We start from the raw sequence: 24,923 nt of genomic DNA on the forward strand, positions 1-24,923 counted from the left end.
TAATTTGTATTTTAGTATATTATTTATCTTCTACTGTCCTTATTGCTTAGTTGTGTTTTTCCTGTGTTTTTATATTATATACTTTTATTACTTTCCCTGCTGTTAATGAATGTTGTTTGTGATGTCTGTATGCTACTGAGACCTTGAATTTCCCCTTGGGGATCAATAAAGTATCTATCTCTATCTATTAACTTAACTTTCCAAACACTTTCCAATAGTTTATAGTTTTTCACCAAATCATAATCAATATACTTATACATTATAATAATGGGCTCACCTCTGCAGAGCTGGAGTCCTTCAGCTGTCATCTCTCCTGCTTTGGATTCACTGAACTTTCAACATCATCATTCTTTCACTCTGATAAAAACAGTTGCTTCATGGTTCCAACATGACTGAACTCAGGCAGATGAGACCAAATGTTTCAGCTCTTTGCATTGATCCCACAATATTCTGCCCTCTGAGAAGCTCAGAATGACTTTAATGGATTTGGACAATCAATATAACTCTTGACTTGGTGTGTGAGCTACTATATGTCTCGTAGAACACCTGCAAAAAAGGAAAAGTCAGCGTTACATAGTTACATAGTTTTGAATGAAAAACAACTTATTGTGTTCAGTCATTTCAATTGACTCCTGACTGTTCTTTAATTCTCTGATCTCTGATGTTGTTTCACTGTATCATAAGGAATCTGAATCATAACAAATAGGCCTCTGGGCTACATGCAGAGTACACTTGGTGTTATATACTAGAGGCTTCTTGTTGTTGACTAGATTTACATGTTGGGTGAACTCTCTAAAGGTTTTCAAAGTAGACCTAAACATGCTTTCTTCCCACCATAGAACTAGTTGGACAGTAGCCTAAAAGTTGTATCTGCCTATCTCAACCCATTGTCTTGTGAGTTCCTTGAATGCAAAAGCCGTGAACACCTAAACCTGTTGTTCAGTGTTTTTGTTGGCATATGCCTAGCCTACACCTTTCCTGAATGAAGCCTCATCGTTCATTGTCCTTTCCTGTTTGTCGGTTTGATTGCATGTTGAAATATTAGTATCACAAAATTATAGTAAAATAGATACTACTACCATGATGATGTCACTGTGAATTGAAATGATCATATTATTATATTAATCATTCTCCATTTTTAGAACTAAGCAATGCTTTTAGACCTCATCTGAATCAGTATCTGTGTGTTTACGGATTGAAGGTGCTAACTTGTGTGTATGTCTTCCTACGTGATTGTATACAGTAGCTGTTGTTTGCTAATGGTAACAGAAAGAACTCTCGTTCTAAAATAAGTCAGGGACATATAATATTGTAACCTGCATATCATGTGTATGATAGAATATGTCTTACCTTCACTACAAGAATCATTCATTCCTCTGAGATCCGAATTCCAAAGAAGCATTAGTCTCACATATACCATAGTAGCCTGCTTCTGTCTGCAGTGCGCTCTGCATATGTTCCAGGAAAGAGAACCAAAACCTGTTTGACAGCACAGCACTGCTATCATGTGTCAGTGTGACACAATCATTGAAGTTGCATGACGAGTATGGACATGTTTTTATCTGCCTAAACCCTCTACTATGATGCTTATTCAGAGACAAAACATACTCTGAGCTTTATTACAAAAAAAAACTATTACCACTCATTTAACAGATATGACTCAATTAGTGTGTCTTTATCAAAAAGAAAATAAGTTCAAAGCGCTTCGCCCTGCACTACTTCAGTATAGGCCTACAGTTGACATGTGCTCTGTGTGTGTGTGTGTGTGTGTGTGTGTGCACGTGCACGTGTGTTTTCTGGTATATTGGCCAATATTTGTCATCGAGATTTAGCAGAGATTACCCCATAACTACTAGTACAGTCTTACCATGGAGACAGATGAAACGATAAACACAGTTGCACATCTCACCAACTAACTGAGCACATTGGATAACGTTGAAAAAACAGAAAAGTTGAGCCACTCCTGATGAATATAAAAAGCCTTTAATCACAATTGGCTACATGTCAACGCATTTCAACTATACAGTTTTCATTTTGCCCTGATGAAAACTGTATAGTTAAAACGTGTTGGAATGTACTGTAGTTTGTGTGTGAGGGTATGTGTGTGTGTGTGTGTGTGTGTGTGTGTATGAGAGAAAATGAGAGAGAAAGAAAGAGAGAGTTAGAAAAACACAGGCCTGGAGATGAGGACGATTTCTGTGGTCAGTGAGTTCACACTATGCAGTACAGTGCAATGTGCTTCTGTTTCATTCAGAGAAGCCTATAGTCCCCACTGCAGCACTATCTGCCGGGGACACTATATGCCCCCACTGCAACACTATCCAGGGACACTATATGCCCCCACTGTAGAACTATCTGGGGACACTGTGCCCCCACTGCAACACTATCTGCTGGGGACACTATGCCCCCACTGTAGAACTATCTGCCGGGGTCACTATGCCCCCACTGCAGCACTATCTGGGGACACTATGCCCCCACTGTAGAACTATCTGGGGACACTATGCCCCCACTGCAGAACTATCTGGGGACACTATGCCCCCACTGCAGCTCTTTCTGGGGACATTATGCCCCCACTGTAGAACTATCTGGGGACACTATGCCCCCACTGTAGAACTATCTGCCGGGGTCACTATGCCCCCACTGTAGAACTATCTGGGGACACTGTGCCCCCACTGCAGCACTATCTGGGGACATTATGCCCCCACTGCAGCACTATCTGGGGACACTATGCCCCCACTGCAGAACTATCTGGGGACACCATGCCCCCATTGCAACACTATTTTCTGGGGACACTATATGCCCCCACTGCAGCACTATTTTCTGGGCCCAAGGTCTGCAGATGAAGCCCATGCCACTGCACATAAAGATCGTATTCTTCAGCTAAATGTGTAAAAATAAATGTCAATCACAATCAAACACACTGACCCTGAAACTTCCGCCTGTCAAAAAATGTTTAAGGTTCAATAGAAAGAGGTTCAATCTCTGCCAGTGCATGTGTTTTTTTTTTAAATTTTATTTACTGCTGAGTTATTGTTTTGACAGATTAAAAATGATAATAATAAATAATATAAGCCTAGGCCTATAGGCTGTGAAGTGTGATACAGCCATGGATACTGAGGACCCCTAACCAGGCATTAGACATGTTTGAACCAATAAACACTCATAAGACATGCACCCTCAGTTATTACTTACACACTCACACATTCATAGCATCACTGATGCACTGATAGCGCACACACGCACACCACATATTTCACAACATCAGTTCCGGTAGAGCGAAGGACAAGATGATTTTATCTGGCCTGCAGAATCTAAACGCCACAAGAAGATCAAACGTAGCACACGCACATCACACACAACTCAGGATGGAGAGAGCCTTGTGTATGAGCGCGTTTCTCCTGCTGTCGTTCGTCGTCGGTGTCCACCTCAGTCCAGAGCCTGAACTCGTGTTCGGACTCGAAGGAGGAATTGCAGAATTTCCTCTATGGTCCTCCGAGGTGGATCACTACGTGCTCTACAGGGTTTCCAAAGATGGAGATCTGTCTCTTCTGGTCAACTGCTCCCAGCCACAGACACCACAGCCAACCGCCTACAACATCTCGTGCAACTATTCTCCAAACTACTTTGAAATGACCAACCTCACCATGTCCCAGAGTGGAGACTACAGGGCTGAAGGCCAGCGAGAAAAAGGAGGAGGAGGAAGAGGAGGCAACGTCACAGAACACAGGAACTTCCGACTCATCATCTGTGCAGAGGGGAGCAAGAAACCATCTGTGGAGGACGTCATGTTTGACGCCAGAGTGGGACTGTGCAGGCTCGATTCTACTCTGGGCCACGGGAGTAGCCTACGGCTGTACCGCTCCGACGTGTCCGAGAAGAAGGTTCTGGTGCTGGACACCAACTCCTCACTGGAGCCGACCCTGGAGGGTCTGAGGGGCAGACTGCGGGTCGATCTTAACAACTCTCTGGTCACACTCTCCGGGATCATGTTTGTCGATACTGAGTTCTACTGTACGGTGTGGAGAGGAGCTCGATGCCAGAGTTATAGCCACAGGTCTTTGGTTTTGTATCGCAAGAATGTCATTGCCTATGAAAACAACAATGTTACTCTTGCTTGCACTTCAAAAGATGACCGCACCAGCCATGTGTACTGGTCGACACCCACTGGGGATGTCGTGCTCAGCAAGAATCACGCCCAACGGCAGGAAGTGATGTACATGCGCAACGGCAGCCAGACCGGGGACTTCTCGCTCGTCATTCCCTCTGCGTCACCACCACAACACTCTGGCACCTACGAATGCATGGGGCGCCATCACCCCATCATGGAGTTTAGCCTGTTTGTCTGCGCCAAATACTCCCCTGTGGATGTGACGTTCTATCACGGCCAGAGTGTCCTTCTGGGGTCCGTCGTGCGCTGGAACGCCTCTTGGTCTTTGTATGATCTCCAGTGGTACCGCAGCACAGCTCTTCAGCCGTGGGCTTTGATCCTGGACCGGGACAATCGATCGGAGCGCGTGCCAGGGGCTCTCAAGGGCAGAGTGACCTTGTCCCGCCCGGACTACTCTCTGACCGTGTCCAACCTCACTGCGCAGGACAGCGGGGTGTACAAGTGGCGAGCCTTCGGAGGAGTCGAGGGGGCTGAGGGACGTCCCAACCGGGTTTGTTCCCAGGGCGCCATTCGCCTTGTATACAGGGATCCGTTTGGGGCGGGCTCTTCTTTCCACAGTGCGTACGCTTCACTGATGAGCTGTGCGCTGCTGGGTCTGGCCGCTGCTGTCGTCTGGGTCACCCTGAGGGGCAGAGAGGGAGAGCAGCGGGCTTCTAGAGGGCAGAGCAGAGAGGGGCAACAGCAGAGAGGGGCAACTGAAGAGAGGGGCAACAGAAGAGAGGGGCAACTGCAGAGTGGACACAGAGGCCTCCATGATGACGTCCTGGAGGTGGCTGAAGACAGCGTCTGAACTCAACACGCTTCTCTCTCCTGTGTTTCCTGCAGCTTCTGAACGTCTGAACTCAACACGCTTCTCTCTCCTGTGTTTCCTGCAGCTTCTGAACGTCTGAACTCAACACGCTTCTCTCTCCTGTGTTTCCTGCAGCTTCTGAACGTCTGAACTCAACACGCTTCTCTCTCCTGTGTTTTCTTGCAGCTTCTGAACGTCTGAACTCAACACGCTTCTCTCTCCTGTGTTTTCTTGCAGCTTCTGAACGTCTGAACTCAATATGCCTCTCTCTCTCCGCCTCTCTCTCTTCTGTTTGCTACAGCTTTTTTGAACACAACGTCTGAACTCAACACGCTCTGTGCTGCAAAAAGCTGTTGAACACAGCATCTAAACTGAACATGTCTCTTTCTCTTGTTGTAGCTGTTAAACACAGCATCTGTATTGAACACTTTATCTCTCTTGTTGTCACTGTTGAACACAGGCACAGCATATGATTCTGAACTGAGCGTTCTTCTCATGTGTGATTTCTGCCTCTGATCTCTCATGACATGAGTCTGGTTTCGTAAATGGCTGAAAATGTGAAAATGAAAATCCACATCATTATTATCTATTACTATCTATCTATCTATCTATCTATTGTGTGTGTGTGTGTGTGTGTGTGTGTGTGTGAGAGAGAGAGAGAGAGAGAGAGAGAGAGAGATTAGAGGGAAAGGGGGAGTGAAGAGAGAGAGAGAGAGAGAGAGAGAGAGAAAGGGGAGAGAGAGAGAGAGATTAGAGGGAAAGGGGGAGTGGAGAGAGAGAGGGAGGGGGAAAGAGAGAGAGAGGGAGAGAGAGAGAGAGATCACATGGATGAATTCCTGAGTTTTGTTAGCCTTTTCTTTGCACCTTCTGCCCCTTTCTATGAAACTATGTTGGCCTACTACCCTGAGAGTGCTTCTGCTGTGCATAGCCACCCATGCTCTATACTTCACATTCATTTAGAATTCATTAATGCACATTAATTAGCATGTTCTAATTACTAAAATTACTCTTATGTAAGATCAATACTTTCCAAGATACAGCCAGTTTTACAGGGGGAGGGGGTGTTGATTTTGTTCGGGCTCTTTTGTAGGAGGCTCAAATTTTGCAGTAATTTTACAGTGTGTCTCCTGGGTAACATAGGTACACCTGGTAATTTTTTCAGAATTTTTTGAGACCTAAGTGCGTGGGCCCTGGTTGAACTGACGTGGAATGACCCATAGTTATTTGGCACATGCTAAAGCCCAACCAAGGAAACACCAAATCTGGAAAAAAACGACAGGAAATCGTACTGATAGGACTGATATATTTCATTTTTAGATATGTTCTTGATAATATGAGTGCATGTATATGAGAGGATGTAACCCACACACACACACATCTGTATATATATATATATATATATATATATATATATATATATATATATATATATATATATATATATATACACATATACATATACAGTGCAACCGGAAAGTTTTCAGACCCTTTCAAGTTTTCCACATTTTATTATTTTTCAGACTGATCTTAAAATGGATTCAATTATTTTTTTCTCATCAATCTACACACAATACTCCAACACTCCACAAAAAATCAGGTGTTTCGAGTGTTTCATAAATTTATTAAAAAAAAAAAGACTGAAATATTCCATTTACATAAGTATTCAGACCCATTGTTATGACGCTTGCAAATTAGCTCTGGTGCATCCTACTTCTGTCTATGGTCCTTGAGATGCTTCTACAACTTGATTGGAGTCCACCTGTGCTGAAATGAATTCACTGGAAATTAAAGGAATTATCCGGAGTAAAATGCACTTTAGATCAATTTACGGATGATTGGGAGTACATACGTTGAGTTGACATCCAAATAATGTCATTCGGATGTGTTTTGAGAAAGTTCGATGTTACCGTTTTTAGTCAAAACTCGCCTGGAAGTGACGCAGGCATGTCATTTCACCGCTACAAAACGCTATTTTTATACCTCTTCTACAGTTCCAAACAACATTACACTTACGTGGTAGTGAGTAGAGGGTCCCTAAAGCCAAACCGAAGTATCCCGAGGTCTTTATGTGGTCGGATAGAGAGTCCAGAATGATCTGGTAAAAAAAAATGTAAATAGCATCCCATATCGATGATTGAACTGACAAGAAGCTAACTTCGCAACAGTGGAATCAACTTTAACATAGCACAGTGTTTCCTAACTGGTGGGTCGGGACCAAAAAGTGGGTCGTGGAACCGTTCTGGGTGGGTCGCTGTAACGGTGCGGCTCCCTGACGCCCGCAAATTAGGCAAAATCTCCCGGAATCTATAGTGAATGATCAAGAGCGCGCATGCGAGACCGCGTGTGCATCTGAGTGTAGCGCGCACACGACGGGAAAGAGAGAGGGGTGGTGCGTGTGTGCCTGAGTGCATCCAAGACAGAGAGCATCCCGATTGGCCTGTTTCGCTAAATCAACCAATCAGTTTTCAGTGTAGCCGGGCTTTTATCTCTTTTCTCCCGAACTAATTAATCAGTTCAGTGTATAGGACCAGGAGCGTCATGGAGAGTCAGTGCCTCAAAAAAGAACAATGTTTCAAGACCCATTTCAAAGTGTAGGCTATTGTCTCATAAGAGTTAAAAATAATGATAGGCCTAGTCTTGCACGCTGCACTGTAACAGTGACTTTAGCATTGCCCATGGTGGGTTAAATGATTGCAAAAGACATGTTGAGGTGAGTTTAACAAGTGTCAATTCATGTGCATATTATTCAGGCATATACTAGATGGCTAGTTACCAAGGCTACATGAAAAGACCAAACTACCAAAATCTACATATTTTATTTTCACAATTTCTATCTAGGCCTTCCTTATTTGGTGTACTGACTAGACATATTGAACATTTCGTGATACCTCCCTGAAATTACTTTTTGCAGGTTGGGATGTCTGCAAAACACAAACGCATACGGGACAATATTCGTTAACAGCCTTACTTTCAGGGTGGCCAACTGAAGGTTGAGGGAACGCGGACATTCAGTGAACTTTTCATTGTGCCGGACAATAGCGGAGGATACTAGTAGTCTGTTTGCTTCCTGGTCTGGGGACTGAGAAAAGACCCGATGGAAAGTCGCAAGGAACATTATAAGTTTGTGGAGTGTGACATACTGCACAAGCAGAGGTCAAGTGTGCAGGGCAAGAGGGGTGTTGAAGCCTATTTACCTTATAATTGAAGAGGGTTGTCAAAGTTCATTTTGATATAGTTTTTGCAGTTTAGTGATTGATTTGAGATTATTGTTTGGAGTTTGGCTTTTTCTTTTCTTTTTCCGATTTCTCCAGACCGGTAGATGCATGCTCAGCTGCTAAGGTGGAAATAAAACCTTGCCGTTTTGAGAAACCTCAACACTGTCTCCTATTTCCATCACCGCAACGCCATCCCGATCACAGTCGCAGAGTTTGTGGTTAAAAATAAATAAAAAAATCTGCAATTTAAAATGCTACCTTATCTAATATTGGACCTTTATTTTGATAAACTTTATTTGTAGCGTACATATCAGTCATTGCCATGGACATAGACAATGTTTATGTGACAGGTCATGTTAGACATAATTTTAGTAGTAAACGCAAGTAGGCTGCTACCCTGAATATTTGAAGTAGCCTACAGGAAGTAGGCTTTCAGTGAACTTACTGTAGCCTACAGTAAGTAGGCTTGGATATAGATTCACTTAAACTGAAGACAAAATAGGACAGAAACCACATTGTGTGGTGTGCAGTAGATGGCTGGCACGTGAAACCATCAAAACTAAAAATGCCACATGAAAACAAGGCACCCCTGTCAAAGTCATACCTGTAGAGTACTTTGAAAGGTGACATCAAGAGTCACAAATGTAGGCTAATGGCAAACATCTGCATGTTCCAAACAAGTAGGCCTACAGGCACTTCGCTTGTCTTACCATGTAGCTCACCATATCCATTGGCTTGAACGCTAAAAAATATATATATGGGTCGCGACTTTATGAACATGGGAAATTGTGCCAGACCAGTTGAGAACCCCTGACATAGAATACTACCCACCATCATTTCCGTAACCAATGAATGTAGAACAACAAATTTAACAGGTCGGCCTCTTTTTAAACTGAACTGCATTTCCCTTTTTGTGCTATAAATGCATGCCTATTGCCTACATAAATGACTGGCAACATGGAGGACAAGCAGAATAACATCCTGCAAGGTGTCCCGATATACAGAACTAATTAACTTGGTGGAGAAAACTCTTTCTGCATCGGGAGGTCTTCCTCGGCGGATGTTATCGCTGGCATGAATCCTCATGTCAAATCCATTTAGTGTTTTTAATACTGTCCTGTAGTGAGACTGAACATCAGCTATTAGGTACTCAAGGTCATGGGGTCCATGTCTGGGCTCCATATTAAATTGGCGGCGCAAAAAAAAAATTGGGTTTACAACCCATGTTGACCCTCAGTTGACTTTTCTATTAATTTTTTCCAACTTCAGACATGTCCAGAGGGGATCGTAAAAGAGAAAAGTTGTATCTAACACTTACGTTGGTCACAATGTGGCAATACTGCAAGAAAAAGGAAAAATGGGTTTATATTTTACGCTGTCCTTCCAAAAGGGTAATGAAATTAGTATTTGTATGGACAAATCGCTACTTAGGTCAACTTTAGAGCTGAATATAGGGAATTGGCCAAGGGATATCATTGGGTACCCACCCTATTCTTATGGAGTAACCCGTAGACAACAAGAAACAACAAAGAAAAAAAATGTAATGGTTAGTAACTGAGTGATGAAATGTTTGCTTATCAGAGAAAAAATGACAGGTTTTTAAGTATTAAGTATTAAAGTATTTAAAATACTCTATACAATCCCTGAAAGTATTTTGTTACAAACTATATTAGATTTGTTTCAATCCTGTAAAATACAAATGACAAAATACGCTAAAGTAATTAAATACGTATTTAAAATACATATAATTAAAATACTGCCCATGTCTGTGGGGAAGGATACAAGAACATTTCTGCAGCATTGAAAGTGCCCAAGAGCACGGTAGCCTCAATCATTCTCAAATGGAAAAGTTTGGAACAACCAACAGTCTTCCTAGATCTGGCCGCTCAGCCAAACTAATCGAGAGTAACAGAGTAATCCGGGACGAAAGGCCTTTGTCAGACAGGTAACCAAGGACCCGATGGTCTCTATGAATGAGATCCTGAGTTCCTTTGAGAGGATGGGAGAAGTGTAAAGAAGAACTTCAGTGCAGCTCAGTGCCTGGATCCTTCCACACACCTTTGGGAATTGTGGCCAAATAATTCAGTCTACGTTTCATCAGACCAGATGATTTTACTTCTCATGGTCTGAGAGTCGTTGAGGTTCTTTTTGGGATACTCCTAGCAAAAAACGGCTTCTACCTGGCCACTCTACTATAAAGGCCTGACTGGTGGAGTGATGCACTGATGTCCTTTTTGCAACTAGATATGAGTTGAACAGATTTGCAGATTATTACATTCTGTTTTTATTCACATTTTACACAACGTCCCAACTTTTTCTGTTTTGGGGTTGTAGTTAAATGAAGAATTTTAGTTAAAGTTGTCTGCCATTCATTTCTTTCATTTCCATGTTCAGCATGTTTTTCTCTTAGTCAAACAGTGAGTGGTAATGTTGACACAAACAGTGAGTGGTATGGGGTAATGTTGACACAAACAGTGAGTGGTATGGGGTAATGTTGACACAAACAGTGAGTGGTATGGGGTAATGTTGACACAAACAGTGAGTGGTAATGTTGACACAAACAGTGAGTGGTAATGTTGACACAAACAGTGAGTGGTATGGGGTAATGTTGACACAAACAGTGAGTGGTATGGGGTAATGTTGACACAAACAGTGAGTGGTATGGGGTAATGTTGACACAAACAGTGAGTGGTATGGGGTAATGTTGACACAAGCATTAAGTGGTATGGGGTAATGTTGACACAAACAGTGAGTGGTATGGGGTAATGTTGACACAAACACTGAGTGGTATGGGGTAATGTTGACACAAACAGTGAGTGGTATGGGGTAATGTTGACACAAGCATTAAGTGGTATGGGGTAATGTTGACACAAACAGTGAGTGGTATGGGGTAATGTTGACACAAGCATTAAGTGGTATGGGGTAATGTTGACACAAACAGTGAGTGGTATGGGGTAATGTTGACACAAACAGTGAGTGGTATGGGGTAATGTTGACACAAACATTAAGTGGTATGGGGTAATGTTGACACAAACAGTGAGTGGTATGGGGTAATGTTGACACAAACAGTGAGTGGTATGGGGTAATGTTGACACAAACAGTGAGTGGTATGGGGTAATGTTGACACAAACATTAAGTGGTATGGGGTAATGTTGACACAAACAGTGAGTGGTATGGGGTAATGTTGACACAAACATTAAGTGGTATGGGGTAATGTTGACACAAACATTAAGTGGTATGGGGTAATGTTGACACAAACAGTGAGTGGTATGGGGTAATGTTGACACAAACATTAAGTGGTATGGGGTAATGTTGACACAAACAGTGAGTGGTATGGGGTAATGTTGACACAAGTTAGAGAGAAGACAGTTTGATTAAAACACTGATTTGATTTCAGTACATGGGTCATAATGGATCTATTACCATTTTCTTCTCAGATAAAGGTCCAATCACAACCAAACCAAACACACAGTCACCACCACACCCCATGGACTAACATCAGATTCTACACATAGGGTCCACTAAAACTGTCACATGTTGATATCTTTAGATTTTTGTGATCTTTATGTTTAAATGTGAAATTTGGTGTACTTGTAGTTTGTCCCATTTACTGAGTGACCTTCAAGCTTTTCAAGGGCACTTCTTTCAATTCTGATTGGACCCTGATTATCTCTGCTTGTGGATATATTGTTAAATGTTTATATTTCTTAGAAGACACGTTTGTCCAAAATAGACTCACATTGTAGTGTACATTGATCCAAACCCCAGATCAAAACACACTAGAGAGGTAACTCCTGGGAGCCCCATTCAGCTGGGGCTTTCCACTGTGAAAACCCCCGATTTTTTTATGCGTACTCTACTTTTCAGGTTTACACGTACGCAATGTTAGTATGAAATCCACACAAGTCTTCGTACATGAGGCCCTTGGTGCTGATTTAAATATTGCACTCTGATGTATGTGTGTGTCTCTGTGTGTGTTTGTGTGTGTGTGTGTGTGTGTGTTTGTGTGTATATAAGTGTGTGTGTGTGTGTTGTTGTGTGTATGTGTGTGTGTGCGTGTGTGTGTGTGTGTGTGTAACCCAACCTGTTCCTGCAAGCTCGAATCAGATGACCAGCAGTGGCTTCAAACCAATGAAGAAGAGGTATGACACCTAATCTGTCTTTAAAGCTCATAATAGCCTGGTACTGAATTAAATATTGCACTCTGATGTGTGTGAGTTTGTGTGCATTTGTGTGTGTATGTGTATGTGTGTAACCCAACCTCTCGGTACTAGCTCGGATCAGCTGACCGGCAGTGGCTGCGATAATCTTGCAGCACCAGTAGAGAGAGACAAACCAGCGTAGTCGTGTCCAGTAGGAGGTGGCTGGTTGCTTTATGCATCACACAGACAAAATGCTCTCACAAATGTATCAAACGGAAATACTTTGGGACTCAAATCAGGAAAGATCTACCAAAATACAACATCAAGCAATGATGAGGGGTCCTATGAGACTGGCGGCAGGGCACAGCCTAGTCACTAGCTTGATGTTATCTTGCCACGGGTGTGACTGTAAACACTCACATCAAGCTCTATGACAACTAAAGAACAGCTGACATTTACCATCACTTCCAAAAGCATTGTTCACATTTTTGCTGATTTTGATTGGTTGTCACATACAAGCTTTCAAAACGACATTGTTGTGAGGCTTGGTCTGAGAAGCATTTGGACCAAATCGGTGCAGGTCAGTAGATGACCCAGACCAATCCTTCAAAGAGAACAACTTTGATCCCAATTCTTTTGAAAGGCTCACAAGCGCCCAACTTTATTCATTTTTTTGGTTGTTAAGATACATTATAATGCATCAGTTAACATCTACGTAAAATTGTGAAATAACCTATCCAGCATTAACTGAGAAAAAAACATAGATTATATACAGTAGATTACATACATAACCATAAATTATAGACCTAGATCATAGAATACACGTAAATATTGTTCAAAATGCTACAAATGCATCTAATCCAAGAGCTAGTAGAAGCCCTAATAGGTTATAAAAATAAATCAACAGTGACAACTGGAAAGCGAAAAATGTCTTTTCAATAACAATTTATCATAAAGTATCAGAGTTATGTGATGAACATATTGGTCATACATTAAACATATATCCATCTTTTGATCTCTTTCTGAGTTGTCATACTGTCTGTACAGTGAAGTCATGATATGATGCAGCCTCCTCTCTCACCTGCAGGGAGACCATGCGCTACAAACTTTGTTTTTACAGGCCGAGGTCTTGATAAAGGTAGCTGTCCAGTTCTTTAAGGAGGGAGAGCATGATGCCACATGCTCCGTCCCCCTTTTTAAGCACCATGTCGATGAGGGAGGTCACCTGGTCCTGCAGCACGCTGGTCCTCTGCAGGACGTCTTCTGCCTCCCTGCTGCTTATCACACGAGGCGGAGCTTGAAGTTCATCCAACAGATCTCGGAGTAGAGCTCCCGATGTTTTCTTGATGAGATCAGGACGAATCATGAACAGTCGATCTAGAACGAGATCATTAACATAAGATTTTGACTTTTGACATTAGCTGCTACTGTTGCTATGCTCTACCGCAGTAAGATTTTGTAGTTACCTGAATCCAAATCATGTTCAATGCAAAACAAGAACAAACTTCTAGGTTTAAAATATCTTTCAAATGTTTTATTCTGTACATAATTGTTTTTCTTAAAGGTCAGCATTGGATTATTTACCTTTGTTTGACATGGAGGCCATTTTCCCTTCTTCCTCATCAGTCCTGGCAGCTCTGCTTGTGTAAGCCACCTCTCTGTGGGTCATGACTTGGCAACGTCTGGATGCTGCTGAGGGCATTTCATGACTGCATGCCATTTCTCCAGTCTCACCAAATTCAAAGCTTTCCAGTGTAGCTTTCCATATGGACTGCCCTTCACTGATCAGCTCCAAATCAAAACAGTCATCTGCTTTATCAACGACCACCCGGAATAGGTCAGGAGGTCTGATGTATTTTAGGGTGATCTCTGGTGGGGAACTTCTAGCATGGCTGGCAGATGACTTCAGGCTAAACTTTGTGTGCATCCAAATGGACATATCCGGTCGATGCGTTTTGATCTTCTTAGCATCTTGTGTCTCTCGTAAATCCTCTTCAACAGCCTGAATCATGGAAGCATCCCTCGGCACAACGTATGTGAGTAGAACCAGGGGCGTCACTCTGGTCCGGTAGATTAACACATCCAGATGGGCTTTCATTGGGATTCCAAATTTCACCAGGACTTCTGTCAGTGAGAAGGAGGGCTTGAGGAGCTTTGCGTGGAAGCGGGTCAGCTCACATTTCTCTAGAGTTACACTGCTGTCAACCCCACGCAGAACTCTTACAGCCTCTCTAAAAGAGGAGTCTGAACCTTCCAGACAGGCAAAATGGGGCAGATGAGCCTCCAACAGTTCACCTGAGAGCACTTTGATGTCCATCAAGGGACCAATTGGCTCATACTGCAACATGGCAAGCTCTGCTCTGAATACATTGGGGTCACTAAAGTGATACTGTAGAGAGACTTCAACCGCACACACCCAGCGCAAACCAGAAGCTGTGCACTCAAAACTTCCTGGTGGAGAGCTGTGTTTATACACTGGGACTCCTGTTTCCATGGAAACACAGGGTTCCATCAGGATCCAGTGTGAGGTGTCTTCAACATCTTCACAGGATTTGCAGCAGTTTGTTTGTTTGAAATACTGACACAAAATGTTGCCTGATGAAATGTCCAACCTTAAAGAGTGGAGATTTTAATTACAAACTGACATGGTGGCTGAAACATTGTTAAGGTATTGGGGCCACAAAAAATTAAATTAACAAAACCAAACAAACTATGGCTGAATCGGAGTAATTCAGTGCCTGTAAACAAGCATGGATTCATTAAGATCATAAAATCAATTTAAATGTAAATCTAAATCTTCATACTCAGCCATATTATCAGACAGTTCTCTCATGTCTCTCCTCCAGTCAGGATTGTCTACAGAATCCAAAACATCTTGGTCCAGAAAAGTGTCTTCTGAAGAATCTTCCCCAATGACGTTAGGCCCACATACATTTGATAGCTCTGGGACTTTGTTAACTGTGAAAATAATACAAAAGACATGGTTTCCTTTTTGTGACTGAATTACATTGAGATATTAAAAATGTATCAACCTAATCCACAGTCCCATTTCTGCCCGTTTCTAAAATAAAATAAATGCTTTCATGTAGGTAGAATATGAAATACAGATTCATTGCCATGAATTTTTCCTTCATGCTTGAAAAGGCATAACAGGAAATTAAATCAGATAACTGGCTGAAATGTTTGTCTATAGGACACAATAGACATATTGGACAAAAGATTAGCAAAAATCTGAGACCATGGTGTGGAAGTCAATATGTTTGTCAGTATGGAGTTATACCTGTAGCCAGACCAGTGATACCTTCATGTGAAAAAATCAGACACAGCTGATTCATGGGATCCCATGGTACTGTATAAAGTATGTTGGATTGGAGGTTTTCTAAAACTGGGTAGGGATCACCTACAAAAAGGGACCCAAAAGCTCTTCTTTGCACAAGGATACCACCTTTATCCTTTTTGTAGGCGAAAGTCAGATGTCTATGACATCATATCCTGTCCAGATGGCCCTCCAAGTCTCCTCAACCTAGCCTTCGGCCCCAAAATCTTCCTTTTAATATTATTCCATATTCAATGTGCAATCATTAACCAAAATGAATAAATAAAATAGATACAAATAAAATAGATAAAAATAAAAAATAAAAACAAAAACAAACATTGTTTTGGTTATATTTGTGGACATATTCAAGGACGTAGTAGGTGATACTTGCTTTATTGTAAATGTGTGTAATGTAGGTTACAGTTAACATTTAACAGTTTTGGACATGGTGCTGTTGTTTAAGTGAGAGCAGCACATTGATGAAATGGAAATAGGCAGTGTTTTTCATGTACAGTGTTTTCAGTTGGTGCTTCAGGCACAAGCGGGGGGGAAGGATGAGTTCAGCACCAACACTCCTCACCTGCACTCGTCTTAGTGTAGTGTTTTGTCCATTTGATTTACTCTTGATGCCAGACTTGGCTTTCAATATTAAGCTATAAGGCAAATTGATGGCTGTTAGGTCTTTATGCATTTATGCTGTAGCAGGCTATGTGTATAACAGAGAGATGGAATACGGATAGAGGTACGCATGGCTGCTCTGAGCTGTGTGTGTGTGTGTGTGTGTGTATGTGTGTGTGAGAGAGAGAGAGTGAATTTTTTCAGCATATTTTGAATCAGGTCCGGAGAAGTTTAGTCAGCTCAGTGATCATAACACGCTGTTATTTCCTGTTCTGCGATTGCATTCAATGTCAAAGATGGCAACCAGGAAATGTTGACATAACTTGCTTAATTTGATAATGTATCACCACTAAACATGGGAGTCAGACATGAGGCCCTATATTGAGGCACTCCAAAATACCTTCCAGAATTTCTGGCACCTGTTTTTAGTCAACTTTACCAAAGGTGGCAACAATTCTTGAGGGTACTGTATATGGAAAACAATAAGCAAACGTGCACATTTGTTCATACATTTGGCTGAGATGATCTAAAGACTCAATAAATGTCATTATTGGATATATTTTTTTGCTTAAGTATATTAATTTATATATATTTATATATATTTATAAATTTATATTTATATTAAATTGTTAAGATCCTCACACTTTTTGTGACATCCCAGTCTTCCAGATGTTAAAGAGCCAATCCCAGAGCTGGTACCTCCTGACATCAGAGAGTGTTGATCTGATGGGGCTTCAGATGCTGTGTCTGAGATGAATGTCCCGTAACCAGAGGTTTTTTCAGATTTATCATCACCTGTCACTGAAAGAAAAACACACATTTTTCCAGAAACAAAATTCAGCATTGCATTGTCATTTAATACCACACATTCAACAATAAACATGACTTTATATGTATGTATTTGTTGTAGTTGTATTCAATTGTATTAGAGTGGTTTAGAACAGGGCAATGCAATTAGCAAGTTGGGGATCAATAAAGTATCTATCTATCTATCTATCTATCTATCTATCTATCTATCTAGAACAGGGCAATGCAATTAGGGGCCCGCCATGTTAGTCCTAAAGTTATGTCAGTAGCTGGGAATTTCGGTCCCAAAGGCTCAATCATGCAAAATCATACATTTGTACATTTGAGTTTAACATGTTTAACAGAGGCCAAATTTCCATCACAAGATCAAAAGAGTATAAATACTTATACTTATACTCTAAAGTTACTTGATACCACAAAAAAGAATCATCTCAAAATACACAGGGGAATTGCCACTAGTCTTAATGTGGTTGCCTAACTAACTGTTCATGTTAAAGGAACCATATGTAAGAAATGTATTTCAATTAATCATAAAATGGCCCTGATATGTCACTAGACATTAAGAAATCATGTTCATTTTAAATAATATCACTGACAACAGTAGCAGTGTTTCCTCTATGTTGATTTGGTAGTGGCGGCCCCCCACGGTTTAATTGTCTTCCCCCACGGTATCAGAAATGGGGCAGACGCACAATAGGCACAGTTGCCTTTCAAAATTCATTGTGCAGACCTGTTGTAGATTCTCCAAATATACAGCTCAATCACAACTGAAAATAATGCCTCATTGTGTGTGAATAGAGGTAAATACTAGGGCTGTCAATCAATTAAAATATTCAAATTAATTACGGCTTCATGCCGAAACGCGTCGAAGTGTTTTAATTATGTTGTGCCCATTAAAATAAAGGCATTTTAACTACAAAGAAGATGAGTGCCTTGGTATTCTACAACTTTTCTAAAATGAACTAAGCCTGTCACCAAAGAGCACCATCTTTACAAAGTTTTTACAAAGCTCCTGGTAGCACTCCAACTGGACTTGATTCTCACTTATTTCTTTGCATTGATGTGCAACTATAGAGTTGATGAACTCCGGTGATATGCAAATTCCTTGCTGCAGACATTGCAGAGGACTATTTTCAACACTTTATTTTTTATCAACACCATCAGGCCGTTTTTTAAAAGTAAATGTTCCAATCAATGATCCAGGCAGCACATTTTCTTCTCTCTCCTTCATTTTACAGTCTAATTTTTACTGACTAGAACGGCTCGGGGTCAAAGGTTATACGGAATCGATTTATCTGCACTAATTTTTTTAATCAGTTATTTCTTCTCAAATTAATTAATCGAAATTAATCAGTTATTTTGACAGCCCTAGTGAATACATATAATTGTTTGTGTTGCAGCGAAGTGTCAGTTGTCAGTTCCGTGGGACGGGGTGACGGGGGGGGGTGGGTTCGGACAGGCCTGCCCCCACTGCTTAAAAAAATCCTAGAGGAAACACTGCAGTAGTCCGGCCAGGATATTGTCATTTAAAAAGTGAAGTTGCAGCCCTCAATTGATGTTGATGGTGTCATGTTGTGTTTTGGCCTGATGCGCCACCCTCCACCTACTTACTAATCACAAAGTCAGTAGTGTTTCGGCATCCGGGTTGCCAGCTCTGTCAGTCAGGGGGGAGGGGGAGGGGATACACCGCTCTACAGTAATTTGAAAGTGATTGCACCAGTATGGTGCAAGTGATTGTAATAGTTTTGGCCACAATCTTACATACGGTTCCTTTAAGCTCACTGTCCTCATAAACCAAAACCACAACTGACCCATGAGGGGAGGCTCGATGCTCTTCACCAGCTCATTCTCCTCATTCAGGTCCTCCAGCTGCTGTATACTGTAATATTTCTATAACTTTATTGAACTGAACTATCTAATATTATTTGTACTTCTAGTGCAGTGGTTCTCAAATGGGGGTACGTGAAGGCACTCCAGGGGGTATGTGAGATTTTAAAATATACATATATTTAAAAAGTAGAATCCATGCAAAATTACTTAAAAAATGCTTTTAAAATACTTAAAACAATTATTTAATAAATATTTCAGGAAAATATAAGTTCATAAAATGAATTTTATATTTCAGTAGGCTATTCAATTTCATTATCCTAAAAACCCAGAGTCCCCCCTATACCAGGATGGTTCAACCCAACCTGTCACATGCCACCCACCATCACCTGTCAATCACTGTCAAAACTCAAACGATGGAGTCGTGGTTGAAGCGGTAATTCTGATGGCACAGTGCTCTGTTTTAAGTCTTTTTTCTCAACTAAAAATGCTTTGTGCTGGTTAGGGGGTACTTGGCTGAAAAAATATTTCACAGGGGGTACATCACTGAAAAAAGGTTGAGAACCACTGTTCTAGTGAACCAACACTAGTGAAAACACCTATATACAAATACTAATTTATTTATTTTTATTTATTTATTATTTTTATTTTATATTTTTATTTATTTATTATTTTTATTTTTTAGTACATTACTTCTAACTGAACGAATGTCAGACCTGCCATGTTCAATGATGGAGGAAAGTACTTCTGCCACTTAGTCGGGAGTGGACTATGTTTGCTCTGAGTCAAACATCATGTTCATAACATATTTACACTTACTATCGGGGGCAGTGTCCTTGCTCTTTGCCAGCTCAATCTCTTCCATCTGTTCCTCCAACTGCTGCACCTCCATCTTCCAGTCTGCTGCTGTGGTCTCATTTGTCCTCCCTTCCTCATACTGGAAATGGCTTCCTCCATTGAGAACCACTAACTCATAAACCTTCTTCAGTACACCTGGCCTGCTCTCCTCACCTGTCCAGTGAACATATCTGTTCCCACATTTCTCAACCAGCCACTGCAGGGCCTCTCCTTCACTCTCAATGTACTCCTCAATGTTCCTGTCCACTGACAGGTCATCAGAGGAGTCAAACATCACTATGGCGTGATCCCAAACTCTGTCCCCCAGAAGCCCCAGATGTGTCTGGAATTGTCTCCTTCTTCTCTCAGTGAAGTGAAGATCTGTGTCAATGCTCAGCACTAAAGCATGTGGACCAGGATCACACAGAGACACCAACTTTGCTTTAGTCTCTTCTAGACTTCTCTTACTTGGTGTCATCGTAACTATAGTGATCTCTCGACCTCCCCTGATTTCCTCCGCACACTGAAGAGTGACTCCTTCTGCCATCTCTCCTCTGTCACGGTCTGTGTTTCGTTCGGAAGTGAACTCCTCAACATACTGCAGGAGCATCACCTTTATCCCACAGAGAGGCTGTAGTTCACCTGTAAAAACAATTGATTAAATTATAATTAACACACACACGCACACAAACACACAGACACACACACTGTGAATATCACCAAATAATGTTTTGCTCCATTGTACTCCAATTTCATATTACTTGATCCCTGCATCTCCATCATTAATTCTAACAAATAGCTAATCATGTCTCTTGATTTGTCTAAAAAAACACTCACCCATGACATATTTAAACATAACCTCCTGTTTGTAAGCTCTTGTCTCTCTGTCCTCCGCTCTTGTAGTGAGACGTCTCCTCTTGTTCTCCACTTCCTGTAGAAGAGTTTTGTCAACCTCAAAGTGACGTCCACCATTTCCTGCTACCATCTCCTCAATCTTCTCCAGCAGCTGTGTGACCTGCTTGTCATCTCTGTTCTGATTATTGAGGACATGATATCTGTTCCCACATTTCTCTACCAGATATCTGAGGTGTTCTTCACTCTCAATGTACTGCTCAATGGTTGTGTTTCCCAGCCAGTCTCCACAGGTAAACAGCACCATGGTGTGACACCAGACTCTGTCACTGAGAATCTCCACATGTTCTTGGATGTTTCTAATGTCATCCTGCGCGATAGATTGAGCTAATTGTACTAGCAGTAAGAGAATGTGAGGTCCTGGAGGACACAGAGACACACTGAGCACAATCTCCTGTTTAGTGAGCTCAGGAGTGTTTATGAGGTTGACATTCTTCCACCATCCTGGAGCCTTGACTATAGTGACCTGTCTGCCTGCTACTTCTCCCTGTCTCTTCACACACTGAGCTGTTCTTCTCTTCAGGTCAAACTCCTCTCTGCCCAGGATGGTGTTTCCTGATGAACTCTTGCCAGATGTTCTTTGTCCCAGCAGCACAACTCTGAACTCTGACTGGGGGGATGCATGTCCTGCTGTATAAAATACAGAAATGACAACTATTGTAGATGTTTCTTTGGTTACACTTTACTTGATGGTATCTACATAAGAGTAACATGACACTATCATAAATATTAGAAACAAGTCATAAATGTTTATGACATAACATAACGCTTATGTCAGTCGCTTCTGTCAAGTGTCATTCAGTTTTTGTCATGTAGTTTTTGTTTATATAGATACCGTCAAGTAAAGTGTTACTGTTTCTTTTTATTACATGCATTGTTCATTCTACTTTGATGAAGAACATTTTACGGTGTGTCTAATGCATTCTACTGATATATATATTGGGTAAATGTTTCATACAACCAAGTCCTTTCATTTAACTGAATTCACATATTACCCAATTTATGGCAGTTAAAAAAATAGACAAACTTTTATTTTTTATTACAAAACACATCAATGAGACAAACTCACGCTTCAGCGACTGCAGGTGTTGTCTTTGCTTCTCCACCTTCATCAGTCTCTCTGTTGCTCTCTCTTCTTCTTTCTCCCTCCTCTCCTTCACTTCCTCCAGTCTCTTTCTGTCCATCTCATAGTGACGGCCTCCGTTTCCAGAGATAATTTCCTCCATCTTCTCCATCAGCTCTGTGATCTGTGTTCTGTCACCTTTGTCCTCATTGTTGAGAACATGATATCTGTTCCCACATTTCTCTACCAGATATCTGAGGTGTTCTTCACTCTCAATGTACTGCTCAATGGTTACGTTTCCCAGCCAGTCTCCACGGGTAAACAGCACCATGGTGTGACACCAGACTCTGTCACTGAGAATCTCCACATGTTCTTGGATGTTTCTAATGTCATCCTGCGCGATAGATTGAGCTACTTGTACTAGCAGTAAGAGAATGTGAGGTCCTGGAGGACACAGAGACACACTGAGCACAATCTCCTGTTTAGTGAGCTCAGGAGTGTTTATGAGGTTGACATTCTTCCACCATCCTGGAGCCTTGACTATAGTGACCTGTCTGCCTGCTACTTCTCCCTGTCTCTTCACACACTGAGCTGTTCTTCTCTTCAGGTCAAACTCCTCTCTGCCCAGGATGGTGTTTCCTGATGAACTCTTGCCAGATGTTCTGTATCCCAGCAGCACAACTCTGAACTCTGACTGGGGGGATGCATGTCCTGCTGTATAAAATACAGAAATGACAATTACTGTAGATGTTTCTTTGGTTACACTTTACTTGATGGTATCTACATAAGAGTAACATGACACTGTCATGAATATTAGAAACAAGTCATAAATGTTTATGACATAACATAACGCTTATGTCAGTCGCTTCTGTCAAGTGTCATTCAGTTTTTGTCATGTAGTTTTTGTTTATATAGATACCGTCAAGTAAAGTGTTACCGTTTCTTTTTATTACATGCATTGTTCATTCTACTTTGATGAAGAACATTTTACGGTGCGTCTAATGCATTCTACTGATATATATTTGGGTAAATCTTTCATACAACCAAGTCCTTTTATTTAACTGAATTCACATATTACCCAATTTATGGCAGTTAAAAAAATAGACAAACTTTTATTTTTTATTACAAAACACATCAATGAGACAAACTCACGCTTCAGCGACTGCAGGTGTTGTCTTTGCTTCTCCACCTTCATCAGTCTCTCTGTTGCTCTCTCTTCTTCTTTCTCCCTCCTCTCCTTCACTTCCTCCAGTCTCTTTCTGTCCATCTCATAGTGACGGCCTCCGTTTCCAGAGATAATTTCCTCCATCTTCTCCATCAGCTCTGTGATCTGTGTTCTGTCACCTATGTCCTCATTGTTGAGAACATGATATCTGTTCCCACATTTCTCTACCAGATATCTGAGGTGTTCTTCACTCTCAATGTACTGCTCAATGGTTACGTTTCCCAGCCAGTCTCCACGGGTAAACAGCACCATGGTGTGACACCAGACTCTGTCACTGAGAATCTCCACATGTTCTTGGATGTTTCTAATGTCATCCTGCGCGATAGATTGAGCTAATTGTACTAGCAGTAAGAGAATGTGAGGTCCTGGAGGACACAGAGACACACTGAGCACAATCTCCTGTTTAGTGAGCTCAGGAGTGTTTATGAGGTTGACATTCTTCCACCATCCTGGAGCCTTGACTACAGTGACCTGTCTGCCTGCTACTTCTCCCTGTCTCTTCACACACTGAGCTGTTCTTCTCTTCAGGTCAAACTCCTCTCTGCCCAGGATGGTGTTTCCTGATGAACTCTTGCCAGATGTTCTGTATCCCAGCAGCACAACTCTGAACTCTGACTGGGGGGATGCATGTCCTGCTGTATAAAATACAGAAATGACAACTATTGTAGATGTTTCTTTGGTTACACTTTACTTGATGGTATCTACATAAGAGTAACATGACACTATCATAAATATTAGAAACAAGTCATAAATGTTTATGACATAACATAACGCTTATGTCAGTCGCTTCTGTCAAGTGTCATTCAGTTTTTGTCATGTAGTTTTTGTTTATATAGATACCGTCAAGTAAAGTGTTACCGTTTCTTTTTATTACATGCATTGTTCATTCTACTTTGATGAAGAACATTTTACGGTGTGTCTAATGCATTCTACTGATATATATTTGGGTAAATGTTTCATACAACCAAGTCCTTTTATTTAACTGAATTCACATATTACCCAATTTATGGCAGTTAAAAAAATAAACAAACTTTTATTTTTTATTACAAAACACATCAATGAGACAAACTCACGCTTCAGCGACTGCAGGTGTTTTCTTTGCCTCTCCACCTTCATCAGTCTCTCTGTTGCTCTCTCTTCTTCTTTCTCCCTCCTCTCCTTCACTTCCTGGAGTCTCTCTCTGTCCATCTCATAGTGACGGCCTCCGTTTCCAGAGATAATTTCCTCCATCTTCTCCATCAGCTCTGTGATCTGTGTTCTGTCACCTATGTCCTCATTGTTGAGAACATGATATCTGTTCCCACATTTCTCTACCAGATATCTGAGGTGTTCTTCACTCTCAATGTACTGCTCAATGGTTGCATTTCCCAGCCAGTCTCCACGGGTAAACAGCACCATGGTGTGACACCAGACTCTGTCACTGAGAATCTCCACATGTTCTTGGATGTTTCTAATGTAATCCTGTGTTGACGCTTCGGCTATTTTTACAATCAGTAAGAAAATGTGAGGTCCTGGAGGACACAGAGACACACTGAACACAATCTCCTGTTTAGTGAGCTCAAGACAGGTTTTGAGGTTGAAATTAATCCACCATCCTGGAGCCTCAACTACAGTGACCTGTCTGCCTGTTACTTCTCCCTGTCTCTTCACACACTGAGCTGTTCTTCTCTTCAGGTCAAACTCCTCTCTGCCCAGGATGGTGTTTCCTGATGAACTCTTGCCAGATGTTCTGTATCCCAGCAGCACAACTCTGAACTCTGAAAGGGGGCATGTATTTTCTGTAAAATAAAATACAGAAATTACAGCTATTGTAATAGCAATAGCAATGTTTGTGCGCGGAATATGGGAATAAGGTGAATAAACCATAGAATAAACGCTCTATCTATGTGTGCCATTTTAAAATAACGCTAGGGACATTTGTGAAATACAGCGCCGTCTTTGGCATGCAAAGAAAAACTTTCTTGGATTCATCTGCTGAGTTTCCCTACATTAAGCGATGTAAG

The 24,923-nt window shown here is 41.4% G+C and overlaps 2 protein-coding genes across 2 annotated transcripts in view; one reads left to right on the forward strand and one right to left on the reverse strand.

Annotated features, from left to right (window-relative positions):
• The window catches only part of LOC121719390 (NACHT, LRR and PYD domains-containing protein 12-like), a 705,660-nt gene that overhangs the window by 285,154 nt on the left and 395,583 nt on the right, over positions 1–24,923 (forward strand). The window lies entirely within an intron of this gene.
• LOC121719376 overlaps positions 1–24,923 on the reverse strand; it is a 176,079-nt gene that overhangs the window by 16,678 nt on the left and 134,478 nt on the right. Inside the window, exons 22-28 of the mRNA XM_042104889.1 lie at positions 23,994–24,537; positions 22,848–23,555; positions 21,702–22,409; positions 20,558–21,262; positions 20,189–20,362; positions 19,703–20,101; positions 16,892–17,050 (exon numbers count right to left, since the gene is read on the reverse strand). Of these exons, the coding sequence (XP_041960823.1) occupies positions 16,892–17,050; positions 19,703–20,101; positions 20,189–20,362; positions 20,558–21,262; positions 21,702–22,409; positions 22,848–23,555; positions 23,994–24,537 (3,397 nt within the window). The remainder of the gene's footprint in view (positions 1–16,891; positions 17,051–19,702; positions 20,102–20,188; positions 20,363–20,557; positions 21,263–21,701; positions 22,410–22,847; positions 23,556–23,993; positions 24,538–24,923) is intronic.

The sequence above is a fragment of the Alosa sapidissima genome, chromosome 9, assembly GCF_018492685.1.
Source record: "Alosa sapidissima isolate fAloSap1 chromosome 9, fAloSap1.pri, whole genome shotgun sequence".
NCBI lineage: Eukaryota > Metazoa > Chordata > Actinopteri > Clupeiformes > Clupeidae > Alosa > Alosa sapidissima.